This window comes from Epargyreus clarus, unplaced genomic scaffold (genome assembly GCF_041222505.1).
Source record: "Epargyreus clarus isolate Ecla_fem2 unplaced genomic scaffold, WU_Ecla_fem_2.2 ptg000024l, whole genome shotgun sequence".
Lineage (NCBI taxonomy): Eukaryota > Metazoa > Arthropoda > Insecta > Lepidoptera > Hesperiidae > Epargyreus > Epargyreus clarus.
The window spans coordinates 10,833,343-10,845,953 of NW_027332231.1; the positions used below are offsets into that span (position 1 = coordinate 10,833,343).

The 12,611-nt window shown below is 36.1% G+C and overlaps 1 protein-coding gene across 1 annotated transcript in view; it reads right to left on the reverse strand.

Moving 5' to 3' along the window:
* Nucleotides 1-28: 28 nt before the first annotated feature.
* Nucleotides 29-12,611, reverse strand: part of Eaat1 (Excitatory amino acid transporter 1) — a 36,125-nt gene continuing 23,542 nt past the window's right edge. The window contains exons 4-9 of the mRNA XM_073086234.1: nt 5,781-5,872; nt 4,179-4,362; nt 3,408-3,641; nt 2,741-2,932; nt 2,118-2,252; nt 29-1,674 (exon numbers count right to left, since the gene is read on the reverse strand). Coding sequence (XP_072942335.1) covers nt 1,512-1,674; nt 2,118-2,252; nt 2,741-2,932; nt 3,408-3,641; nt 4,179-4,362; nt 5,781-5,872 — 1,000 coding nt within the window. The 3' untranslated portion in view covers nt 29-1,511. The remainder of the gene's footprint in view (nt 1,675-2,117; nt 2,253-2,740; nt 2,933-3,407; nt 3,642-4,178; nt 4,363-5,780; nt 5,873-12,611) is intronic.

Genomic DNA, 12,611 nt, shown 5'->3' on the forward strand with positions numbered 1-12,611 from the left:
GGATGATCAGTAAATAAGAATTCTTGGATATTGATAAGAGTTTATTAAAATAATTAACATCAAACTATGTCCAAATAGAGACAGGTAGATTATTTTTTAAATGTTGAAGGTGATTCTATACTTAAAAAGTAGACGGGATTAAAATAACTAAGTTGGTCAGTTTTTGGCTTTGATTTTGTAATAAACAGTTAAAATAAATAAAATAATATTCTTTAACTATAATTAACAAGATATAACAAAATACAGTATTATATCTTTAAACTTACAATTAAATTTTATAACACTGAACAAGAAATACACTATTGCACTAACGTTTATATAATTGATGTAGCCGGAAAAATACATTTTGTTTAAAAAGTAGCTTATCTTGTTTAAAATAATATTTCGAATATTATGTTCATAACGATATGGCTCGCAAAAATAAACGCAGAATTGCTATGAATTTGCTTATTAATATTACAAAAATAAAATCCTCATGCTATTGTAACGCAAAAGTGTGTTAATTTTGGTTATTTGCTAATTCAAACGTAACTTTAAATCGTTTATAACGATCAAAATAACGAATAACAACGTATGTTAGTTGGACAAAACTAAAATATTTAAACACTTCAAGTGTTGTCAGATTCCTATTAAAACAATACAACTGGAATGCAATGGCCTATTGACTGAAGCTACATACACGCTATATTACAATTTAACTTACGATATGGCACATTCACTTTTACAAATATATAGTTAACATACACACAATACGTACATGTACATCCATACAAAAATAGAAGCACAGTTCTTAACCACAGATGTCATTTTAAAAGCTTTTTAAATAGAATGGTACAATTAGTTTTATTAAATTGAATATATTCCAATTTATTAAGATTTCGTAGATATACGTATAATTTAAATGCCAGTACAAAAGTCTTGTTTCCAGCTCCATTTTCTTTGCCTCTGCCAATTAAGATATGTTATTGTTACATCATTTAAAAGCTTTTAAGTACTGTAGAACGTCCCTGCAACAGCAACCTTCGAAAAGGTGTACTTCACTATTAAAATAATGGCACGTTTAGAACACACTGATACATTTAAGCTCCCATCTAACGATTACACCAAAACAGATAAAATCTATCATTCGATATAAATAATTTAACTCCACTAAACTAACATCAAATGCCAAACAAGGACATGAGTACATTTGAACAACAATTTCGATTTACTTAATATTACCATAACAACAACGCTAAATTATCGTGCATGGTAAAATAATTGTCTAACGTTACAAATAATAAATTTATTAGGCAGTTAAAACAATAATAGTTTAAATAATCGGTGTTTAGTTTCTGTAATAATACTCCGCATATAAGACTAATATCCTTAACGAATTAAATGAAAACAACATAACGCAATAAATTAATCACAACGAAATTATGCAATAATTATGCTATACGTTATTGTCCTGGCACGAAATAACGGTAACGTTGAACGTTATAACTGTTATAACACGTTATATATAGCGTTTAGTGGTCGCCCTTCTCGATTTCGGTGAGTTCGTGCACAGTGGCGCCCTCGCGGTCGTTCTGTGTCGCGCGTGTTTTGGCGATGTCTCCCTCCGACAGCGATGTTACGATAATAGCGCCTAAAGCGTCGCAAACCACGTTAATTGTTGTACGGAAACGATCACTGAAATTATTAAAATATATCATTAACATTACCATTTACTTACGTCTATTTGTTTTACTATAATATATAAATGAACTATAAAATGTATTTTTTACTTATCAAATTATTTATTTATTAAGATTTTAAATTCGAAATTGTCTGAATTGTCTGAATTTAACCGCCTTGATATCTGATTCTGAGTTACAGCATACGCTTCTCATAAACGTCAAGGTAAGTATATTATTAACTGACACTTTATTTTAGACTGAAGTTTTACAAATATAATTCGAATCAATATTTTGAAAATATCGAATAAATAAAAATTCTAATTATAGGGTTGAGACTAATAGATAACTTTCCTGAATTAAATCAAATATTTCGAATATATCGAATGCCTAGATTGAAAATCTAATTATAGGTTTGAGACTAATAGATGAGTTTCCTGAGTTAAATTAAATACTTACAGCAGCCAATCGACCGCGAGGATGATGGAGACGTCCTCAGCCGGTAAGTTGACGGTGTCCAGAACCATGACCATCGTGACCAGCCCCGCCTGGGGGATGCCCGCTGCGCCTATACTCGCTGCTGTTGCTGTTACACTGGAAACATAAATATATTCATTTTATGTGAGTAGTAGTATTATCACACATAAAGGGAGTTTAAGGCATTCTTGATTGACTATCAATTAGGCATGAAAACAATAAATGATACAAAGGACGGTAATAAATTAAATCAGCGCTTAGGTGGCAGAGGCCCGCTGGAAGTACGAAATAAGCTTACAGCTTATCTGACGGTAAGCCAATAACTTACAATGCTACTCATACAAATCGACTCAAATTCAAAATATTTTCATTTATCTTTGAAGGCTCTTGACGATCCTCTATTAGGACTTTCGTTAATATTTACCACGAATAAATGTATTAACTTGAACTAGAACAAAATTGATTTTGGAGGTATTTCTAGAGCTTTAGAATTTTCGAAAAGGTGAATGGAAGTCATTTCTGACTACTTATTTACGTTTATAAGTAGACTTTATAGCAAATATATGTGGGAGCATATATCTCAAAGATGATGATCTCAGCCTCACCTAACAGCGATGATCTTCCCAAACGACATTTCAACCTTCCTGAGCTGCGCGATGAAGATAGCAGCGACGGCTTCGTACAGCGCCGTGCCGTCCATGTTGATGGTGGCGCCGATGGGGATCACGAAGCGCGTGATGCGAGGGTCCAGGCCCATGTCGTCGCAGCAGCCTATCGTGATTGGCATTGTGGCTGAGCTGGAAGAAATTGGGATGAAAGATGGGAGAATTTAGTGGGGAGAAGTATGTATGATAGATATCAGAATATGCAGGTGGTAGCATTTTTCGAATCTGAATCACCATTGACATATGTACGTATTTGTAGCTTAAGATACATTTATTTTCATAAGAACACACTTACATATTATTCATTTACACGAACATTTCTTAAATATAACAAAAAATATTTTGCTTGCTATACACACATTGTTTGCTATACTACATACACTACACTGTATTTCTGCCTTATAATAGGACTTTACTGTGTTCTGATTTGAAGTGTGTGGTAAAGGCTAGAATTAGACGAGCTGTTAGTAATATATCTGTGACTAACATACTGTGAACAAATAGAACTTTAGCTTTAACTGGACGCTATTTTAATTGTCTGGAAACAACTTGCCATCAAGTGTGGACTACTATTAATAGATGATACAATAATATGTGAAATATTTACCTAGAAGCAGTCCCAAACGCAGTCGCCATAACTTGTCCCATCTTGGCAATGTAGCGGAACGGCAGCTTCTTCGTGGCAAGGATGAACAAGATACTCAGAGTACCGAAGCCGTGCAAGAAAAGGCCAAGTAACACAGTCATAAAGTACATCCCCAACCGACCAACTAAATCCCCGAAGTCACCTATCTCCATAATCTTTGCTGTGACTAGAAAGAAGACGCCCAAAGGTGATATCCTGGAAATTTTGAAATAGCATTTAGATTATCATGATTTAAGGCATAGACAGTATTTAGTGTTGTATGTAACTTATTACGTTACTATATTAAAATATTGTTAAAAGAGTTAACAGAGTGACGTTTTCCATGGTGGCCAACGATATCAGAAAATATGCGGAATAGTAAAAATAAGGTGAAAGGATTTACAGGGCGAATTTAACCAAAAACTATCATTCAATTTTCAAAAATTCTGAAATACAATCTGGGAATCGAATGAGATTATTAAAAAAAGTGATTGAGTTTAGCACCAGGAAAAGTCGCTGAAAAGGATAAAATTTTGGAAAATACCAGTAAAATAGGTAAATAGGAAATAATATAAGAATTCACATGACTTTTTGGGTCAATCAAAAATTTTCACTTAATTTTCATAATCCGTTTACAACTCATATAAGGATCTGTTACTCTGTTGTCAATCTAATAAAAATAAAACGTAATATGATATAACGCGATAACGACAACGATAACGTTACGAAATAACGGTAACATTTAACATTTACCAAATAACCCATCCAGTGATGATCATCATGGCTTCGGACAGAGCGTGGAAGAAGTTCTGCAGCGGACGGCTCTTGTCCCCCATCTTCCCCAGGGTGATCCCGAGGACGATGCTGAAACACACCAACCCCAGCACATTGCTGCCGCTCTGGTACTCTCCCTCGATCTTGTATGTCTCCAGTGATCCTATAAACACATATTCGAATTTTTAATCCTATTCTGAATCTGTGTATATAATATACTAACTGACACGGAAAACTTTGTACTGTTTTTCTGTTTATTATATTAAGTACTAGCTGACCCGGCTAACTTTGTACCGCCTCAAAATCTATTTATCAAATATATTTCATATAAAATATAGCCTATGTTACTCGTGGATAATGTAGCTTTCGAAGAATTTTTAAAATCGGTCCAGTAGTTTTTGAGCCTATTCATTACAATCAAACAAACAAAGAAAGTTTTCCTATTTATAATATTAGTATAGAAAGCAGTAAAGCAGTTATATCATAGTGGTCAGATTGTCAACAATTGACATTACCAAATAACGATTTGGTTGCCAAAACGTTGGATGGATTGATTACAAATCACGGGTGAAAATAATTATGAAATTATTATAATAAACAAAAATATTGTAATATTACAAAAGATTGTGAATTTTCTCATGTTGAGAGAAGACCGATATGCCGCAGGCAGACAATTATTGGTTGAAACTCATAATATTACACAAAATAGCAATATTATAAATACAAGTATTGTATGTATAATTATTGTATATCTATATAATTATATGTATACTCTTTCTACACAATTGACCGCCTTGCACGTTTTCTGCTTAGCCTAAAGGTAGACTGGCAGAGAATGCTTCTAGCATTAAGTCCGCCTTTTATACCAGTGTTAATTAAGGTATAATAAAGTAAATAAATAAAATAAGTATTTGATGATTGTGGACACTTTCTGGTGTGACTGACTTGGACGGTACTTCTGGCTTAGGAGTTCTGAGGGAGCCCATTTGTATAGACCCATTTTTTTTTTTATTTATTGCCATTGTGAAATACAAAAGGTTTTTCTCCATAACGAAACACCTTGTGAAGTGGTGGTAGTTATATTGACATTCAAAAAGTGCTCTGTAAAGAACCTATTTTGAATTTTAAAAAAATGATTTGATTTGATTTCACTTTTGCATGCTACTGGGAATATAATACTGATAAATGTCTTCAAGAAACCAGTGAACTTTGACACAGAGTCATTTTACATCTATATCTACTAAAGATCATCACTTGATCAAATGCATAGTTTACGATTTAATTCCTACTAATATCGATTACAATAATCGATTTTTTTGGTCCAAAAGATCGATTCTATGATAAATCGATCTTAGATCGCCATCCCTACACCCCGTGGGATTTCCGGGATAAAAACTATCCCATGTCCTTTCTCGGGTCTCAGATTATCTTTGTACAAAATTTCATTAAAATCGGTTCAGTGGTTTAGGCGTGAAGAAGAGACAACCAGACAGACAGACAGACAGAGTTATTTTCGGATTTATAATATTATAGTAAGGATTCATCAATAGAGGGTTCAATAGTTCAATAATTCAATCATACCGTTAATAGCTAGCTTATCGCTTGGGTCGTAGCTCAGTCTGGTGCGATACGATGCGATGGTAGCCTGCGCGATGTTCTCCGGGAAGACGTTTCTGAAACAAGATAAATTTCTTGTAACAACAAGTTATGCATGTATAGGTCTAAAAGATAATATTGACCCCTTTGTGGTTCGACTCCGGCGGCAACACCGCCACACCTATTTCTACCTAATAACAGCAGTGTTAGGCGCTGCTGTGTTCCGTTTTGAAGGGTGTGGTAAGGGAGACAGACTTTTCCGAGGCGTTCCAGCTTAGTCCTCAGGGGTAGGAATATCCTATCTGGGGTTGATTACAGATGTCCATGGGCGGCAGTAGCCACTTACCATCAGGTGGACTGCATGCTCGTCTGCTATTACTCGTACTATATTATAAAAAAAAAACTGCAGGCCCACAGGCAGCTCCCTTTAGCTTGGGATCCTGTCCATGGCTCTTTTTTAGGGGACGGCAAAATTCCACACAAGATCGGAAGACCTCACTCCCAAGGCATTAATGTAAAGAAAATGTAGAGACCCTATTTTTGCATCACATTATTTTTCTCAGACAGCACGAACACATGGCCAGCAATTTCATTATCACTCTAATATTTAACGCCACCTTCAAAGACTGCCTATACGTGTCTCTCACCATCAAATTTGAAGAAAAGAATGAAGAAAGAAAGAAATAGGAAAATAATTTATAACGCGCATTATTACTTACAAACATACAGTAATATATCATTGTTTATAAGTAACAGCCCTAATAGTGCGAAGGGCAAATCTTTTAAAGTCAACAGTTCACGATCCACGATGGCATCTGAATGACAGTCCACTTCCGTCTCGTGGCTACGGACGTCACGACGTGCCAATTTGTACACTATTATTTAATATAACACAATGCATGCACAAAGTAACTAGTGGTTGTAAGTAGGTATCTCAATCGGGGGATCCCAGAATCGAATGTCATTTATGTCATACTTTTTTTTTATTTAACCTAACGACGTGCTACCTGATGGAAAGTGGTCAACGCCGCGCAACGTATGGACATTTGCAACACCAGAGGAGTCGCCAATGCATCGCCGGCTTTGTATGTGAGCTCTTTTTGCTCCGGGAATACCTCAGGGGGGAGTTCATTCCACATCTTACACGTTCGTGGCGAGAACGTCCGTGCAAACCGAACCGCAGAGGACCGCCACGAGTCCAGTTACATACATAAAAACATATATTTTTTTAAATGAGACGTTGAATATCTATTGATATAAATGGACCTTTATCGTCGTCAACGGTACGGGTCTTTTTTCGGAGTGAGAGACAGTTCCCTGTTCTGGTTAAGTGCAAATTGATAGACTTGGCACACCTTTAACATTTTTCTAAAGAATTCTCAGACGTATAGGCTCAGAATTCTCACGGCGTCTTCCTACACTGTCGTCGTCAACCCATCACTTTCCCACTGCTGAGCACGGGTCCTTCTCTCAGAATGAGAAGGACTAGCCCATAGTCCACCGCGCTGGCCAAGTGCGTATTGGTAGACTTCACATTCCTTTGAGATTTTTTTTTTATCACAGGCATTCAGGTTTCCTAACGATGTTTTCTTCACCGATAATTAATCTAATAAGTCTGAAAAATCAGAGGTTTGTATAATATACAATGTGTGTGTCTAGGATATGCATCTCGCTGTCCCTGTAGTACCGGGACCAGAATAGGGCTACGGTATCCCCTGCCTGTCGCAAGAGGCGACTAAAAGGGGCTTCCGGAGTTGCCGGCGGCAAGAGAGGGAGCTCACAACGTCCAGCAAGCGACCCCGGGAAGGACAGCGGTTTGTGTAGTCGCATATCGCTGTAATCACCAGGGGATGTGAGAGGAGCGTAAATTGCTCCCCACAGGGTAGAGCCCGATAGAAGGTCATTCCGTTAGGAGGACTCTGGTTATGTTCCGTTTGAGATCCGAGAGTTCTCCACCAAATGCTGAGGACGGCCACCGGGGGGGTTTTAGTGCGGTAAAAATCCGACATAATCCGGCGTCACTCCAATGGCGTCGGGTACCTTTTGAAGGTTTCCCCCTCGTCAACAAAAAAAAAGGATATGCATCTCGCAGTCCAATGTAGAGGTATATTTTCAAACTACTAGGCTATCAATAATACTTTATCGCACACAAGGTAAAATAATGTACACAAGATAAAATGCAAAGACTAACGTTGACAGCCTTAAATGTATTTATTTTTAAAATTTCTTTACGTAGATTTTAAAATACATATTTAACCACCATCGCAATGCTATTCCAATATTATACTTAGATACTATAATAATAAATACGTATTTTTAAAGTGTGCCTTAGAAATCTTGTAGCTACAAAATTCGTACATAATATGTGTACCTATTACTTTCACCGTTTTATATATTATTATAATCTCTTTATTGAATTTATAGTTAAAAGTAAAAATAAGTAAATGGCTAATACGAGTATAAATACCGATGGCTTATTTTATTTACAATTTTCCTTTGTTTTGGTTTTTTTTTTTTGACGTCTTCCTGTATAGAGTTGATTACAGATTACAGTAGCACTACCATGAGTTGGCATAGAAACGCGACTATAGAAATTGTAAATAGAAAACTATTGTCATTTTGCTAGTGAATAACACAACTACTATCGTTACGGTATTTTTTGACAACGTCTGTCAAATGAATGACTCATGGGACCGAATTTGTATGGCAATAGATCATAATGACATTCGCTTGCGATTTGATTTCGATAGGTTTTTTACGTATCGAGTTACGCCACTACGGATTTTAGTTCTACGAGTAACCACCAGAGGCGCTGTACAATTTTTCATACATTTATTTTACGCAGTCGCTAGCGAGTAATACTTTTGTAAACTCATGGTAGTGCTACAGACGTACATGTAATTACTTATTACGTTACATTACAGTAATCGTTTATAGTTTTACCATGGTTTTATCTTTCGTTTCTTTCTTATTCATCGAAGAGACTATCTATTGTACTATATAAGTACAACCCTATGAAATGTAGAGTCAAGGGCGTCCCTTAATACGTTTATAATCTTTTACATTAATGACACGAGTATTACAGAGCTTCCGTTAGGTCATTATGTGACTGTTACAATTGAAATCAATTAACATAATGGAAATGCCACGGTTTTGTGAACTATCTCGTCATATACGCTAATTAGCATCAACAGTGCGAAATAATCAAAGTTACTTCTACTTTTACTACTAGTTTTAAAATTTTCTTTCTCAATTTTAACAACAGGTTGATGGTCGAGGGCCTATTTCTATTCTTCCTTTTTTATAATACAAAGGAAATACAATCCACCGGATGATTATTTGCTACTCTCGCCCATGGATAAAGTCTATCCCATATAGTATTAGAGTCCTACTTAAGTACAGCCTCAGATGCGTTGATCATTGCTAAGTTAGAAGGCCTCTTATAAATGCATTAGCTTTTGCCCGCGGCTTCGCCCGCGGTTAAAAGAAAATAATATAACATACTAACATACATAAAACTGAAAATTCGTACCTCAACTTTGCTAAAGATCACTTGGTCAAATGCATAGTTTTACGAATCAATCCTTACTAATATCGATTAAAATAATCGATGTTTTGGGTCCAAAAGATCGATTCTCCAATTAATCGATCTTAGATCGCCGTCCCTAGTTCCCGTAGGATTTCCGGGATAAAAACTATCCTATGTCCTTTCTCGAGCCTCAGACTATCTTTGTACAAAATTTCATTAAAATCGGTTCAGTGGTTTAGGCGTGAAGAAAAGAGAACCAGACAGACAGACAGACAGAGTTACTTTTGGATTTATAATATTAGTAAGGATCTCCCTCACCACACCATTCACATCAGATCTCAGCTGCGCTTAAAACTACTGTCATCAATAAGAAATATGTTTGGCTCTAGTTTCCTTAAAGTTGAACCACGAAGATCTCTTCAATACATTCTTCATACATTTCCGTATAAAACCTAGTGTGATCGGCTTATGGATCATATGACGTATTGCCACCTGGCAAGCTACGCGGCAATCAGCGGCATTTTGTTTGATTGATACAACACTTAGGGCTGTTGGCTCATACTTCATCATCTTCATATTAAACTTGTTTGGCGCAAGTGGGCTTCTTGGTAAGTAGTCACGGCCACCTAAATATTTGTGACTAAGGCCCGTTTTAATAATCAACCTATCCAGTGTTTTACCTGTCAAAGATCATTGTATTATGTTTGTATCAAGAAGTTTTGTAGGCAAAACATTAAGGCATTAGTTAAATTATTAATGTACCGATCGAATTCTTTGCAGACGACTTTTAATGCTATATAGTTTCATAGTTTTAGTATCAGACAAAATTCATTGTCAATATCGTCTAAAGTCTAGTCTTCAATTAAATTGACACAGATACTGAACCAAAAATAGACTAGAGCAGAAACGAAATATTTAAAACACATTATGACCTACTAAAATACTCCTAATACACTAAGGGAGAGCCCTTAAATCACATTTTCACGACACACCAGTGTTAGTGTGTCAGTGACATTTGTCATAGGATTGGGCAACCCTAATAGCCAGTATCTAGGGCGGTATAAATAGCGTGATGAAGACTGACGAGGAACCGACGCATGCGTCGCTTCTACGTAACGCTGAGGACGCTATTGTTTTTTATTGTAATCAGCGCCATCTATAAACTTTATGATAATGCAGCCCGGTGTATATTTGCAAAGACATATTTAACTTATTAACCGTCTTTACGTATTGTACCTATTTATGTTTATATGGATACGATTTTTATTTTTTATTTTCGTTACTTTAATAATAATGATGTGAAAGTCCCAACGTTTATTTTATTTTACATTTTATAATTTATAATTTCCACACTATACTTAGTCGTAAATATGAAACATCATTTCTAGCGGATAATATTTATGTGTTCGTTATGTATGCTAAAAATATTTTAAATATTAGCCTCTTCATCACACTGTTGAAATAACAGTAATAACAAGTAATAATAACAAGTATATAAAATTATAAGCCAAAGTAAATATCAATAGAAGGTTAAGTACCAAAAATACTTTAAGAATAAACAAACCTGACCCTACCACAGGGCCATTTTAAAGAGCACGACAAACCACTTAACACCATAGAACTCCTCTTAGGTAAGCAGTGATTATCAATGTACCTTTAATATTTCGGATTACGTAACCGTGGTTTCATGAAGTACTCTAGCGGACTGAGTGGGCAGAAGGGCTTCTTCTCCATAACGAAACACCTTGTGAAGTGGTGGTAGTTGTATTGACATTCAAAAAGTGCTCTGTAAAGAACCTATTTTGAATAAAAACATTTTGATTTGATTTGAAGGGGCAGACGGCCCCGGACTTCTAACACCTTGTGAAGTGGTGGTAGTTGTATTGACATTCAAAAAGTGCTCTGTAAAGAACCTATTTTGAATAAAAACATTTTGATTTGATTTGAAGGGGCAGACGGCCCCGGACTTCTAACACCTTGTGAAGTGGTGGTAGTTGTATTGACATTCAAAAAGTGCTCTGTAAAGAACCTATTTTGAATAAAAACATTTTGATTTGATTTGAAGGGGCAGACGGCCCCGGACTTCTGATCCTGGGAGCCCTCATCGTACCGTTACCGGAATCATACATATCATCATTTTTGGCGAATAATTACACATTTGTAAATTTGTAAAATCAAATAAACTTTTTACCCTGGGGGCCCCTCACATGGTGTAAATAGTAATTGCACCCTCATGTAAAGTTTACGCAATATCGCTTAGTAAGAATTGCCTTTAAAGGATCGACATAGTTAAATCATTTTGAATTCCGGTTCCCAAAGGTAACACCAATTTTAAAAAAATCTGTGTGAATATCACTAGATGGACAGAATAACGTAAATAGGTCAAGTGGGATCCTTTATATATCGATTAAATAATTGACAGCTCGAATAAAAATAAGAATCCTGGTTTTTCCTTATAACTCGAATCCTGCCATGCCTATTTTTGCCTCGGGGAAATTCAAGTATTTGGCAAACACAAAAGAGGGATGGGTGGTCTTTGATTCGCTTATTCTTAATGACACAGGATCCGGGGGGTCTGAATGATGATTACGTCAGCAATTTTGCTTCATTTAGAGTTTGCGTAAGCATAGGCAAAATGGGGAAGAATTTTGTTTATTTTCTCTGAGGTGTGCGAGGGTGTAAAATTACTAAAATTTTGCTTAATACTTGAATGATACCTCGTATAAGTGTTGTATGATAAAATAGAGTATATGCAGTGTGCTTCAACTTAGACGAGCATGCAGTCCATCTGATGGTAAGTGGTTACTGCCGCCCATGGACATCTGTAATCAACCCCAGATATGATTAGATTGCTACATGAGGACGGCCATAGATGCGCCGCTGCCCCTGAGGTCTAAGCTGTAACGCCTGGGAAAAATATGTCTTCCTCGCCACACTCTTCAAACCAGAATACAGCAGCGCATAACATTTATGTTATTAGGTAGAAATAGACTGTGATACCGCTGGAATCGAACCACAAAGGGTTCTACCATCTCAAATTATTTGAAGTTTGTCATATGTAAGGTCAGATAGAAATGAATACGGGCTTGTACAATTTTTTATCAAATCTTGTATAGGCCGCGCCAAACTGCTAGTCCGCCTTGAAGTTGTTGCAAGCTGGTGTAGTCATACAATTTGCTATGGCGACGCGATTCATTTCTATATTCAGAGCGGACTAGCAGTTTTACGTGGACTATACTAATAGTTCTAGTATCTCCCTAGTATATCTATAAAAAGATAAAGGTAGA